The sequence below is a fragment of the Solanum lycopersicum genome, chromosome 11, assembly GCF_036512215.1.
Source record: "Solanum lycopersicum chromosome 11, SLM_r2.1".
NCBI classification, from domain to species: Eukaryota; Viridiplantae; Streptophyta; class Magnoliopsida; order Solanales; family Solanaceae; genus Solanum; species Solanum lycopersicum.
Window position 1 is genome coordinate 2822660 of NC_090810.1, and position 14215 is coordinate 2836874.

The 14215-nt window shown below is 31.1% G+C and overlaps 2 protein-coding genes across 3 annotated transcripts; both read left to right on the forward strand.

The window, feature by feature from the left end:
* The first annotated feature begins 964 nt into the window (after positions 1–964).
* Positions 965–6968, forward strand: LOC101262581 (ras-related protein RABC2a-like). Of its 2 annotated transcripts, none has more exons than XM_004249983.5 (6): positions 965–3043; positions 5130–5198; positions 5443–5508; positions 5653–5774; positions 5941–6069; positions 6397–6968. In XM_004249983.5, exons 1-6 carry the CDS (start codon positions 2887–2889, stop codon positions 6505–6507), a joined length of 654 nt encoding a protein of 217 aa, XP_004250031.1. In that variant the 5' UTR covers positions 965–2886; the 3' UTR covers positions 6508–6968. The 2 variants fall into 2 exon arrangements, with proteins under 2 accessions (XP_004250031.1, XP_069147711.1); XM_069291610.1 differs by having other exon boundaries at positions 2670–4990.
* A 3314-nt stretch (positions 6969–10282) lies between these two features.
* Positions 10283–13692, forward strand: LOC101254051 (monocopper oxidase-like protein SKU5). Its single transcript, XM_026028404.2, has 7 exons — positions 10283–10440; positions 10641–11001; positions 11869–12237; positions 12638–12716; positions 12835–13012; positions 13126–13249; positions 13371–13692. The coding sequence occupies exons 1-7, from the start codon at positions 10365–10367 to the stop codon at positions 13411–13413; spliced, it is 1230 nt and encodes a 409-aa protein (XP_025884189.1). The 5' UTR covers positions 10283–10364; the 3' UTR covers positions 13414–13692.
* Positions 13693–14215: the final 523 nt, after the last annotated feature.

Sequence of the window (14215 nt, forward strand, 5' to 3'; positions counted from 1 at the left end):
AACGACTCTTTTTCAAGGTCAAACGAGCCCTAGAGCAGGTAACCCCCCTTTCCTTTTGTCAATTTTTCGTGTGTTATAGTCCATGAAATTTTGGCAATCCGAAAATTCAATGTCATTTTTGACAATTTTTTTTCGTGAATGTCTGTTAAGGACATAGATATGGAGTCAGTTGGTCACTACAACCAAAACGATCCATTTTCAAGGTCAAACGAACTGTAAAACATGTAAACCCCCATTTTGCTGATTTTTCATGTGCTATAGTCCATGAATTTTTGTTGATCTAGAACTTCGACGTCATTTTTGTCAAAAAACTTTGTGGATGCCCATTAAGAATTTAGCTACGGAGTTTGTTAGTTAACATGGCCAAAATGACCCATTTTCAAGGTCAAACGAGCTCAGAGCAGGTAAACCCCCATTTGCCAATTTTTCGTGTGCTATAGTCCATAAAATTTTGGCAATCCAAAAATTCGATGTCATTTTGTCAAATTTTTTCGTGAATGTCTGTTAAGAACTTAGATATGGAGCCAGTTGGTCACTACAACCAAAATGACCCATTTTCAAGGTCAAACGAGCCGTAAAACATGTAAACCCCCATTTTGCTGATTTTTCATGTACTATAGTCAATGAATTTGGTTGATCTAGAACGTCGATGTCATTTTTGTCAATTTTTTTTGTGGATGTCCATTAAGAATTTAGCTATGGAGTCTGTTTGTTAACATGACCAAAAAAGACCCATTTTCAAGGTCAAACGAGCTCAGAGCATGTAAACCCCTATTTGCCAATTTTTTGTGTGCTATATTCCATGAAATTTTGGCAATCCAAAAATTCGATGTCATTTTTGTCAAAAATTTTCGTGAACGTATGTAAAGAACTGAGTTATTGAGCCAGTTGGTTACTACGGTCAAAACAACCCATTTTCAAGGTCAAATGAGCTCTAGAGAAGGTAAATCCCTTTTTTTGCTGATTTTTCGCGTGCTATAGTCTATGAATTTTTTATGTTCCGAAATCCAGACATCATTTTTGTCAGAAAATTTCGTGAACGACCATTAAAGACTTAGCTATTAAATAAATTGATCACCACAGTCAAAACGGTTAATTTTTAAGATCAAACGATCCCCAAAACAGATTAATTAATTTTTCAATATAAATGATGACAAAATAGTCAACAAAATAAAGATTGGATACCCGTTTGAATTGATATTTTTCTAAAGCATACCACAAATATTATGAGATGGAGGGAGTACTAATTATTTATATAGTATCGCTATTTTATCTATAATTTTTTTTAAAATTGTTATTTGAGGTGTTAACGTCAATAATATAATCACATAATTTTATAAAATTGAAATAAAAAGATGATAAAATATACAGAAATATTATCTTTATTATGAAAGTAGATTTGAATTGATAAATCAAATACAAATTATTATTTTTTTAAAAAAAATATCTTAAAATAAATAGAACTTCAAAAGTTCATTACATTTTTCATCTCTATCACCCCTTATTGTCGGAATTAGTTGCCCATACATTATATTTTATTTTACGTTTCAAACTATAATAAATAAACTATTTTACACGAATATGACTTTATAACTTGCCTTTCGAAAATATCTTAGGAAATTTAACATTACTCCATATGGACACACTAAATTCCAACTATTCTTTTAATATTATTTACATTTATATATAAGTCAATTTATCAATTTCATAATTAGTCAAATGATATGCAAAAACACTATCATTACGGAAATATTTTTTAATACTTAAAATGTTGCATATAAATGCACGAAACGTGGAAAACTTTCAAACAAAAGAAGACAAACAACAAATAACAACAAAATATATATATTATAAAAATCTAATCTAGATCGAAAATTTAAATTTATGTAAAAAATTAAAATTAAAAATTATCAACAACAAAAAAAAAGAAAAATTCATTTCTTAACAAATCAACTTAAAGACAGACAAATTAAAATTAAAAAAAAAATATTTTACTTAGCTAAAAATTAATTTTTGAAAATATCGAATCGGCCAAATACATAAGCAGATTCCCAAACTTGTTAAGTCTTTTTCTTCAGGTAACTCAACTATATCATTTTTCTATTGAATCATTGAACCCCCATAATTTGTTCTGTTTAAACAAACACGATTTTCTGACATGAAATTAGATTTGTGAGGGGTATTGATAGAGTATACATATTTTATACAACAGATCATTAATCCAATTGATAGTGAAAATGTTTGAGAATAATTGTGTTTTACTTTAAGTCATTTGAACACATTACAAAACAAATGAGACTAGCAAGGTTTGTCTTCATTCTTTCAATCAAAATTATTACAATTCGAACACAATTGATGACATTTACAATAAAAAACTGATCAAAATCAATCGACAATATTTTAAAGAAACAAATTATGATGATTTAATAATTCAATTAAAAAATAACATAATTGAGATATCTGAGAGAAAAAACTCAATAAATTTAGAAATTTGTTTACGTATTTGGCCTATCGAATCGAATATCGAACATTAGGCCCATAAAGAGGATGAGCTTCTTCCTAGTGCTGGCGCGTGTAGAAATGTTCCTGACAAATGTCTCTATGAATAGACAACATTTGTCCTACTACATATTCTTACTATTTCACCCGCCAACTCTAAAAATCTTTTTGTTTCATTCACTTTTTTTCAAAATTCAATTTTTTTTAATAATTAATAAAAATTAATAATCCCCTGTTCATTTTTTTTTTAATTTGGGGTTCTTTCTTGTTTTCACCGAACTTTGACTGTGAGATTTTGAGGAAAGAAAAGTTTTTTTTTTTTTTTAAGTGTTCAAGTATGTGGACTTGAAATTAGTGTTTTTTTTTTTTAAAAAAAATAAAATCTTGATGATGGGTTCTAGGAAGAATCAGAGTGTAGGATTTAGTAATAGTTATGATTATTCATTCAAGATTCTTCTTGTTGGAGATTCTGGTGTTGGAAAAAGTAGTCTTCTTCTCACTTTTATTTCACATCATCTTTTTCAAGATCTTTCTCCAACTGTTGGTAAGTAAAAAAATTCAAACACCCTTTTTATTGAATTTGTTTATTTTTAGTTGTTTTTTCATTTAAAGTTTTGATCTTTGTTAGATATATGTTGTGTTTGTGTTTTTTGTTTGGTTGAGTTTGATTGGAATAACAAGGTAGAGGTAGAGGTAGAGGTAAAGGTAGAGGTAAGGTTTGCGTATAAACTGTATTATGTGGATCCCACTTGTGGGATAATAGTGAGTTTTTTGTTGTTGTTTGGTTGGTTGAGTTTGATTCTAATGATTATGTGACATTGGCGGAGTTAGGATTTTGAGTTGATGGATTTTGGATTGTAGGCGGAGCTTGGATTTTGAGTTGATGGGTTTTGGATTATAGGTGGAGCTAGGATTTTGAGTTGATGGATTATGTATTATAGGGTGAGTTAGGATTTTGAGTTGATGGAATTTGGATTATAGGCGGAGTTAGAATTTTGAGTTGATGGATTCTGGATTATAGGTGGAGCTTGGATTTTGAGTTGATGGAATTTGGATTGTAGGCGGAGTTAGGATTTTGAGTTGATGGATTCTGGATTATAGGTGGAGCTAGGATTTTGGATTATAGGTGGAGTTAGGATTTGAGTTGATGAATTTTGGATTATAGGTGGAGCTAGGATTTTGAGTTGATGGAATTTGGAATAACAAGGTAGAGGTAGAGTTAGAAGGTAGAGGTAAGGTTTGCGTATAAACTGTATTATGTGGATCCCACTTGTGGGGTAATAGTGAGTTTGTTGTTGTTGTTTGGTTGGTTGAGTTTGATTCTAATGATTATGTGACATAGGCGGAGTTAGGATTTTGAGTTGATGGATTTTGGATTATAGGCGGAGCTAGGATTTTGAGTTGATGGGTTTTGGATTATAGGCGGAGCTAGGATTTTGAGTTGATGGATTCTGGATTATAGGATGAGCTAGGATTTTGAGTTGATGGAATTTGGATTATAGGCGGAGTTAGGATTTTGAGTTGATGGATTATGTATTATAGGGTGAGCTAGGATTTTGAGTCGATGGAATTTGGATTATAGGCGGAGTTAGGATTTTGAGTTGATGGATTCTGGATTATAGGTGGAGCTAGGATTTTGGATTGTAGGCGGAGTTAGGATTTTGACTTGATGGAATTTGGATTATAGGCGGAGCTAGGATTTTGAGTTGATGGAATTTGGATTATAGACGGAGCTAGGATTTTGAGTTGATGGAATTTGGATTATAGGAGGAGCTAGGATTTTGAGTTGATGGATTCTGGATTATAGGTGGAGCTAGGAATTTGGATTATAGGCGGAGCTAGGATTTTGAGTTGATGGAATTTGTTTTATAGGCGGAGCTAGGATTTTGAGTTGATGGATTTCGAATTATAGGTGGAGCTAGGATTTTGAGTTGATGGAATTTGGATTATAGGCGGAGCTAGGATTTTTAGTTGATGGATTATGGATTATAGGCGGAGTTAGGATTTTGAGTTGATGGATTATGGATTATAGGCGGAGCTAGGATTTTGAGTTGATGGATTATGGATTATAGGGTGAGCTAAGATTTTGAGTTAATGGATTCTGGATCATAAGCAGAGCTAGAATTTTGGATTATAGGCGGAGCTAGGATTTTGGATTATAGGCGGAGCTAGAATTTTGAGTTGATGGATTCTGGATCATAGGCTGAGCTAAATTAGTTTTGAAACCAACCGATCATAGGCTGAGCTAATAGTTCTCAAAACTCTAACACTACTACGTTGTTCTGTTTTCATTTGCAATATTGATGAATCGAAGATAAACCCCTTGTGATTCTCTGTATGTCGTTCAGTTAACCTGATGCGCCAATGGCTCATACGTTTAACTTTTTATGCAAATTGCAACGGTTTTTCCACGTTCGATGTGAGGATGCAATCTTTATCACGACTTACATGGCACATAATCCGCCCTTCGAACTCTCGTTCTTTTTAAGAAGTTGAGATTCCCTCTGATCTACTAAACATAGTTCAAATGCATTACATTATATTCCAGTATAGTGCTTTTCAATTTATTACATTGATTACTTGAGGAAATGGAGAAAGCGGATCACTCACATTATACTTGAAATGTTAAGGTGTGGACTTCAAAATCAGGATGCTAACGGTTGGTAGCAAGAGGTTGAAATTAACAATTTGGGATACAGGTAATAAACATGATTTTGACGTTACGCTATTTTATATTGGAAAGTATATCACTTAGTTGTGCTGAAAATAAAATAAAAGTACAAAAATTCAGAGTAAAGCAGTATTGGCAGGTGTGTGCCTTCTACTGAAAAAAATGCACTGACAGAAATATCATGTCTCTCAACTTATACTTCTTAAAGTCGTCAATTTCTCCTTTTATGCAATCTCAAGTAAGGCTTTTGAGTATCCGTTATCTCTGTGCAGCTGGACAAGAGAGGTTTGGAGCATTAACAAGTTCATATTATCGAGGGGCTCACGGAATAATTCTAGGTAAGACATCAGAGATAATTGCTCTTGCTTTTTGAATTAGTTTATGATTGTTCGATATGTGGCTTAATTTGTGTCATTGCTGCGGAACTGAACTGCTAGTTGCTATTTTTAACGTTGACTAATCTTGATCTTTTCTAATTTTAGTGTATGATGTAACAAGACGAGAGACCTTTACAAACTTATCAGAAACTTGGGCGAAGGATATAAAGTCTTACTCCACGAATCCCGAGTGTATCAAGATGCTAGTTGGGAACAAAGTCGATAGGGTGAGTGTAGCTTACCCAAAACTATTACTAAAGCCATTTTGATTGTCTTATAATTTCCGTCCCATCAATCATGCTCAAGAATTCTCATCTTTAACATATATGCACGAAAAAACTCAAACTCAATTACGGTGAATTTGCTCATTTTACCGACACATCTTGTTTCCAGGATAGTGAAAGAGCTGTTACTAGAGAAGAAGGCCTGGCATTTGCGAAGGAGCACAATTGTTTATTTCTCGAATGTAGTGCAAGGACAAGAGAAAACGTGCAACTATGTTTCAAAGATCTCACGCTGAAGGTACTCCTCAAAGGCCCTTTTGCTCCGCTATTGTTTAAGCTATAGTCGATCTTAGTTTCTTATATCCACGTATATTGATGTTTGATTTACCAGTTAGTTTTTTTGTGTGTGTTAGCCCATGAATATTTGGCGATACAGCTTTTGGTTAGTTGTTTTGAAAAAACTTTATGAGACCCTCCGTAATGAGTTGGGGTCACAGTACATAATGAAATGTATCATTCAATTCATATTTCGTTTGTTGTTTCACATATCAACTTTTCTTCAACTCCGCAAGCTAGTTGTTGCGGCGTATGATTCCGTTCACTTGACTCAAATTCCTCTAAACAGATACTGGATGTACCAAGTCTAGTGGAGAAAGGTTCCGCCGTGGTGAAAAAACAAATCTCGAAACAGAAAGAAGTGCACAAGTCTCAACGTAACGGAAACTGTTGCTCCTAGTTGAAAAACTTGCTACACTAAACTGCAACTGTACTGAGGAAATCTCGTAAACGAGCAATGCTCGTTATGAAGATGTGCAGTCAAACAACGACAGGTTCGTCGTAACAATCTAGTGAAGGTGCTGTTCTTTTTTCTTCGCTGGCCGTAGCTAGATTTTGTTTGTGTATGTATATGTAAAGGTTTTTTTTTTTTTTCATTTGTGAAATCTTTACAAGAATGGTGTCATAATCGCCCCGTCTACATCTCACGGGGAGATGTAGAAGGTGGAAGCAACAACCGGTTCGGTTTGTTGGGAAGTTCCTACATAAGTTGTCGGATCCTCAGAAGAAAAATGTAGAAGTTTTGTAACAAAATGATTTTGCGTCTTATAGAAAGTTGTTCAATATCAATATTTCTTGGAGAGGGGTGTGACCAAAACAATTTTTGGATTATACAGAGTTGTTAGTTCAAGGGAAAATAAATTGTAGCAACAGAATTTTTATTATTTTTTTATTTATTTTTTGCATATATTGCTCTGTTTTATCCATAAAAAAAATTAGACTATAGTTTAATGTTTACAATAACTTATAAACTTTGTAGATCTGAAAGATTTTCAATTGTTCAAAAGAGTTGGTTTAGACTATGGCCTAAAGATTCATAAATTAAGAAAAATTAATAGTATCGCTTTTTTCGCAAAAAAAAAAAAAAAAAGTAGGGAGGCAAACTTTTTAAAAATCTATTCCTAATTCCTAAATATACATTTTATCGTAGTATAATTTTTTTAAAAAAATTACCATTTAGAGAAGTTGCGTAAATTCCTTCTGCGATACATTTCTTTATCTTATTTATACATATTTTTATTTTTTTTTGGATACACTGAATTTTTTTCGGATATATTTCTTTCCTCTTGGATACATTACTGTTCTTTCTCGATATATCTTCTCTCGGATACGTACATATGTGAGCTATGTATTTGCACGTTTTTTGGTGCATTAATTTGAATTTTTTTTATAATTTAAAAAAGAATATGTAATTTTTTCATTTTTATATATTTTTATATATTGTGATGTGGGGGAGACGATTACCAGAAAGAGAATTACAGTGAGAGTTGTTTTGGATGTATAATAACATTTATAATTTATTAGTCTGTCTTTCTCTTAAAATATTTTTAAATTAAATAATCTCTTGAGAAAATAAAAATATTCACAAAAGTTAATATCTTATCGATAATATATAAGTTAAATTAACCTTATTTAAAGCTCTTTCTAATTAAAATAATTAGCAGGCTCCAGCAAATGTACAGTTGTTATTTTCTTAGACAAAAACAATGCTATGAAGAAAAAAAAACTAAACTATAAGAATCTAATTTTCATATTTTGCCTAATTTCTTATCTAACACAAATGATATAACTTCATTAATCATCATTATAGTGAGATTAATAAGTTATTAAGGAGATAATTAATGAGGGAATTACCAATATGGCTAGTTATTTTATTGGTTTTATTTTATTTTATTTCAATGCAAGTTATTATTATTAATGGAGAAGAGATATTTCTTGAGTGGCATGTTGATGAAGATTATAATATCAAACCAGTATCTGTGGATCAACCAGTATGATCTCAAAACTCTTTTTTTTTTTTTAATTTAGAGTTGTTTTCTATCGGAGCATATTAAGAATTTAAATTTATGGATTCTGAATTAAGAATCGGAGAAAAATTGTAGTTTTTGTGTTTTATAATATGGTCTCAAGTGCTAGTATATTATTCTGAATTTAAAAGTGGAGTTCTAGTAATTGAGATTATGAATTTAACTTTTGTATATATGATTTATGAATTTTTTTGATACGTATACTATTTTAAATTACAATTATTAAGTCTGATCGAGCTTGTTAATAATTTTAAGAGTAACTTACTTCAAGTGCAAGGTATTGAAGTTATCAATTTAGGGCCTGTTTGGATGGGCTTAGTAAAAGCAGCTTTAAAAAAGTACTTTTAAAAGTGCTGAAACTTATTTTTAAAATAAGCAGTTATGCGTTTGGATAAAAGTGCTGAAGTTGTTATGTCAAACGTGAAAAGGGAAAAATGGAAGAAAGAAATGTTAGGGTTATATGGGTAATTTGGAGATTGTACAAAAATATTAATCATAAAAAGATAAAAATGTGGTCAACTTAAAACAGCTTATAAGCTAAAAAAAAAAAACACCCTTACCCCAGCTTTTAACTTTTGGCTTAAAATAAGTTTTTTTTAACTTAAAATAAGCTGTTTTGAGTATTGCCAAACAGCTAAATAAGTCAAAAACCAGCTTTTAAGTCAGTTTGACCAGCTTTTAAGTTGAGCCAAACAGGCTCTTACTATAGTACTATAGATTTTCTTTTGATTTATGCTCAAAGTATATATAGATATACCAAAAAATAATGAAAATCATATATATAGTTAATACTCATTCAGAACTCACTATATATTTACAAGGTATTATAATTTTAATTTAATTTTTTTTCAGGTGATAACTATCAATGGCAAATTTCCTGGACCTCTATTGAATGCAACCACCAATGATAATATTCATGTCAATGTGTTCAATGATATGGACAAATATCCTGTCCTTATTACATGGTAAATTCTAAGAATACTTTTAATGATGTAACAATTAATTAACGATAATATATAATTATCGTTAAATATATTGTTTTAGAGGCAATTAACATTTTTTGTAAGTGTCCTCAAAGCCAGGGGCAAAGCTACCTTGTATGAAGGGGCTTTCCTTTCGACGGAAAATTATATTATTTATATATGATTAAAATAAGTTTATATGTATATATAGTAGATGTTAAACCCCCTTCGACTATCTATTTCTACACATTATGAACCCCCTTATTGAAAATTCTGACTCCGACTCTGCGGCCAAAACCTATAGTGACATCAGATTCAACGACAATTAACTGATATCGATAAAAGCTTTAGCGTTCTTTGTTAATACACATATTTATTGCTGTTAAAAATTATTTTTGTTGTAATGTAAGATCGCCCTGCATCTCCTCTCTCTACCCCAAATTCACCCCGATCTCTCCACCCCTCCCCGTCCCGTTCCACCCCATCAACTCTACTTCCATATCATAGTGTTCGCTTAAATTATGTAAAGATACTTTTACAACACATTTTTTCGTGAAAAATATTTTTTTTCGTACCCGATACACCCTATATTACAAGGCAAGTTTTTCTCTATTGGGCCTTATAGGAATGGGATCCAACAAAGGCATAACTCATGGCAAGATGGAGTTTCGGGTACCAATTGTGCGATCCGGCCCAATACTAATTGGACTTATGAGTTTCAATTAAAAGACCAAATTGGAAGTTTCTTCTATTTCCCAACCCTACATTACGAAAAGGCCGGTGGAGCATTCGGCCCAATTCAAATTAACAATCGGGTCAGGATCCAACCCCCATTTGCGGAGCCCGAAGGGGATTTCGATCTTCTCATCGGCGATTGGTATGAAAATAGCTTCAAGGTGAATAATCATATCCATATGTTTCATTCCTTAAGTTTGTATTGTTACTTCATATTTGACGATAATATAATTCTACGAATATTCAGATATAACATATTTTCTAACATGAAGATACCTAAAACACACATTTTAATAGATTGAAGGTTAATTATGATGAAGTCAATATAACATACATCCCTATAATTTATCTTGTATTGAATTTCATGCTTCATCTTCTAATAAAAAGTTAATAATTTTTCACCTTTAAATTTTTTCCTTGCATAAATAAAGTTAAAATTTCCTTTAATTAAATTATTTTAAATTTGAAAAAAAAATAATTAATAGGTTATTGGAGACAAGTTGGCACATGAAGGCTACAATAAAACTCCAAACATGATGCTTATGAATGGGAAAGGTTCATATTTAGATCCAAAAGCAAAATCCAATGAATCCTTCACAATAAATCAAGGTAATATAACCCCCCCCCCCCCCCCTCTTTTTATTTTTATTTTTAAAAATTGAGCAAATATAACTTTTGAGGCTGAAAAAAGATTAGATTGTCGTCTAACATCAATAAATTTTTAGATCATGGTCTAATGTTTTCTCACCAAGAAATCACAAATTTATTTTTTTACATATATTTGGCATTTTTTTATTATTGATTTTCAGGAAAAACGTATAGATTGAGGATTTCAAATGTGGGAAGTGAATGGAGTTTCAATTTTCGAATCCAAAACCATACCATGCTATTGGTGGAGACCGAGGGCTCGTACACCAATCAAATCACGTTAAATTCTCTCGACGTCCACGTGGGCCAATCATATTCTGTTCTTGTCACAGCTGATCAAGATGCTGCTGATTATTACATAGTTGCAACTGCAAAAATGGCTAATTCAACTCAACTCAAAACTCTTCAAGTTGTTGGTGTATTACACTATGAAAACTCAACCAAACCTGCTAATGGGCCTATTCCAAATGGGCCTGGCCCATTTGATGTGAACTTCTCTATCAGTCAAGCTAGATCCATCAGGTAGGCCCATTTAGTTGCAACATCCACCTCAATTAATTGTGTTTGCCTTTCAAATGGATCGATCTTTAAAATTTATCCTTGCGATGTTACGAAAATATAACCCCGTGCAGTAGCATAGCCTTCGTAATTGGACACCCTTCATCTGAAAATTATACTGTATATACAAGTAAAATAACAAAGTGACTAAATAATATATTTTCGACACCCTTGACACAATAATATGATGCAATCTAGTGGTTTCAGATGCCGTGGAGTTCGTAAAGACACACAAACTTAAAGTATTTGTGTGTTCGATCTCACTAGTAACAATTTTCTCCCACTTTTTAAGAAAAATTAGTTCACTTTAACACTTAAATACTTTTCATAAAATTTCTAACTCCGCTACCGATCCCTGATTATGATTATCACAAATTAAAGACCAACCAAAAATAGAGGTAAAAGTGCAAATGATCCCATCCACCTGGGTAAAACTACCTTTAAGATTAGCTTTAAAAAATAGCGAATATTTAAAAAATTCTTTGGAAAGTAGCCACTTTTGATGGGAAACACCATGATACAATAGTGGATTTCAAACTTAAACAAAGTGAAAAATCTAGGATATTATCACAATTTTTACAATCCACAACATTTTTATTGATTGCGCTTAATACAACGATAAAATTTCGCTTTTAAGTTTGAAATTCCTTAGTTTCATTGATGGCTATTTTTCAGCAACTTTTCAATTATACTTTTTAAAAATGATTATTTTTTTTTAATTTTACCCTCGATTTTGAAGTTTAATTTATTTTTCTTTTTGGTATATTAGAATTCTTTTTCTTTTTCCCATTTTTGCATGATAGGTTAAACTTTTATTTATTTATTTTTCAGGTGGAATTTGACAACAGGTGCAGCAAGGCCTAATCCACAAGGTACATTTAATGTATCAAATGTGACATTGTCACAAACTTTTGTTCTCCAAAATTCATTGAACTATAAGAATGGTATGATAAATTATGCCATCAACAATGTGTCTTATGCAACACCAAAAACACCATTGAAACTGGCTGATTATTACCTTAACGGCGCCGGAGTTTACGAGCTCGATAAATTTCCGGCTAACGTTAGCCTACCGGAGGTTGTTTATGGAACGTTTGTTGTGTCTGGTGAACACAAAGGTTGGCTAGAAATTGTCTTTAAAAATGAGTTACAAGTCATGGATTCTTGGCATTTGGATGGATTTAGCTTCTTTGTTGTTGGGTAAGTATGATCGATTTTAAATCTCGAGCTCGATTAATTTGGACTCGTATCAAAACGTTTTACCTCAAAAGACAAAATATTCCTTATTAAAGACAACTTTATTTCCGAGGCTCAAAAGTCAGACTTTTGGCTAAAGATATACTGTAGTACTTATTATCACTTCACAATAATTTTCTATCGTGAACTATAAAATCGTAAAACTATTTTTCAAACTTATCCATTGTAAAAATAAAGATACTTTATAGGTATTTTAAGTTTTGTCATTAGAGTATTTTTACTACCACAGTTGGTAGCATTATATTATTATGACAAAAACAAATATTTTTAAAAAAAATTTCATTATTATAGTAGATAATGTTTGGTAATCATGATTTTGTTATTTCATTTGTTGAAATCTCAGGTATGGTTTTGGAAATTGGAAACCTGAATCGCGATCTAGATATAATCTTCATGATCCAATTGTTCGTTCTACTGTTCAGGTAACTAACTAACTAATTATATTGTTGATTTTTCTCGACCGACAAACCCTATAATCAAATCCCTAAAACTTTATAGTATATGCTAAAATTGTATGATTTTTTTTTTTTTAACAATTAGGTTTACCCAAAAGGATGGACAGCTGTATATGTATATTTAGACAATCCAGGGATGTGGAATTTAAGGTCACAAAAATTAAAAAATTGGTTCTTAGGACAAGAACTTTATATTAGAGTTTATGACTCTGATCCTAATCCAGCCAAAGAACTCATTCCACCTAAAAATCTACTCTATTGTGGTTAGTTACTTTTTTTTTCTTTCTTTAAATAAATTTATTTATATAAAAAAGAAGATTTTTTTTTTTCGAACAAAAAAAATAATGTCATTTCATTTGACTTTCGAAAATTATAGGAATTGTTCAGACACCTCCACCAGCAACACCAAGTCCAAAGCCAGAGCCAGTACCAAGCCCCGTGGCTCCAATAGCTCCGCCTCCTCCAGCACCATCATCTACAACTACTACGAAAATAAAATGGTGATTTTATTTATTTATTGAAAAATATTTACATTTTAAAAAATTATTATTCTAATTTAATTTTTTACATTTATTTTTTATTTCCTTTCATTTGAGTTTTTTTTAATAACTATTTTGACAGGTTTCATATTATTGTGGCTATTTTTATGATTTTAATCATATGAGATGGGAGCTCAAGTTAATTTGGTGCTTATAATGACATGCAAATCAGTTTATTTTATTTGTTTTTTTCCTTCTTATTTTATGTTCTGTTTTGCCTTTTATTATCTTTATTATATACTTAGCTGTTATCTATATTGTTATATATACCATTTAATAGAATTGGGGTTTGAAAACCATAAGAATTTTTATTGGTTGAGCAAATTCTACAGTATTAACCACAATTTTTGTAAACACACTTTACATTCATATGTCAAATTTGATAATAAAGTTTATCTTCTTTCTTATATTTTTGAGATATTAGTTTAATCAGGCAAAGTATCTTTTTGCTAAAAGAAAAGTAGTGCTTTCGATTATTGTCAATTCATACGAATTTAATAAATATATCAATCCATGACCTTATTTTATATGAAAGGGGAACATGAATCATATTATCATTCCAATCGGGAATCTTTTCTATTTTATTTGTTTGTTTTAGATTCTATTATTCTATTGTTTTGAAAATATTTTTAAAATTTGAAGTTAAAATGGAAAAATAACCCTTTGACATTCCTTTTTCATTATTTAAATAATCACTGAACTATTGGAAATATCTAATTTGAATTACTTTTCTAATAATTATTCACATATTTTTGATATTTCACTAAAAAAAACCATTTAAATCAAAAAAAATATATCCAATTACTTTTAAATCACATATCACCTAATATTTAAGTCATTAACTATACTACAAACACATAATTAACCACAACCCATCATGGTAAGACATGCAAAGAATATAATAATGTCATGATTAGAACTTGTCTT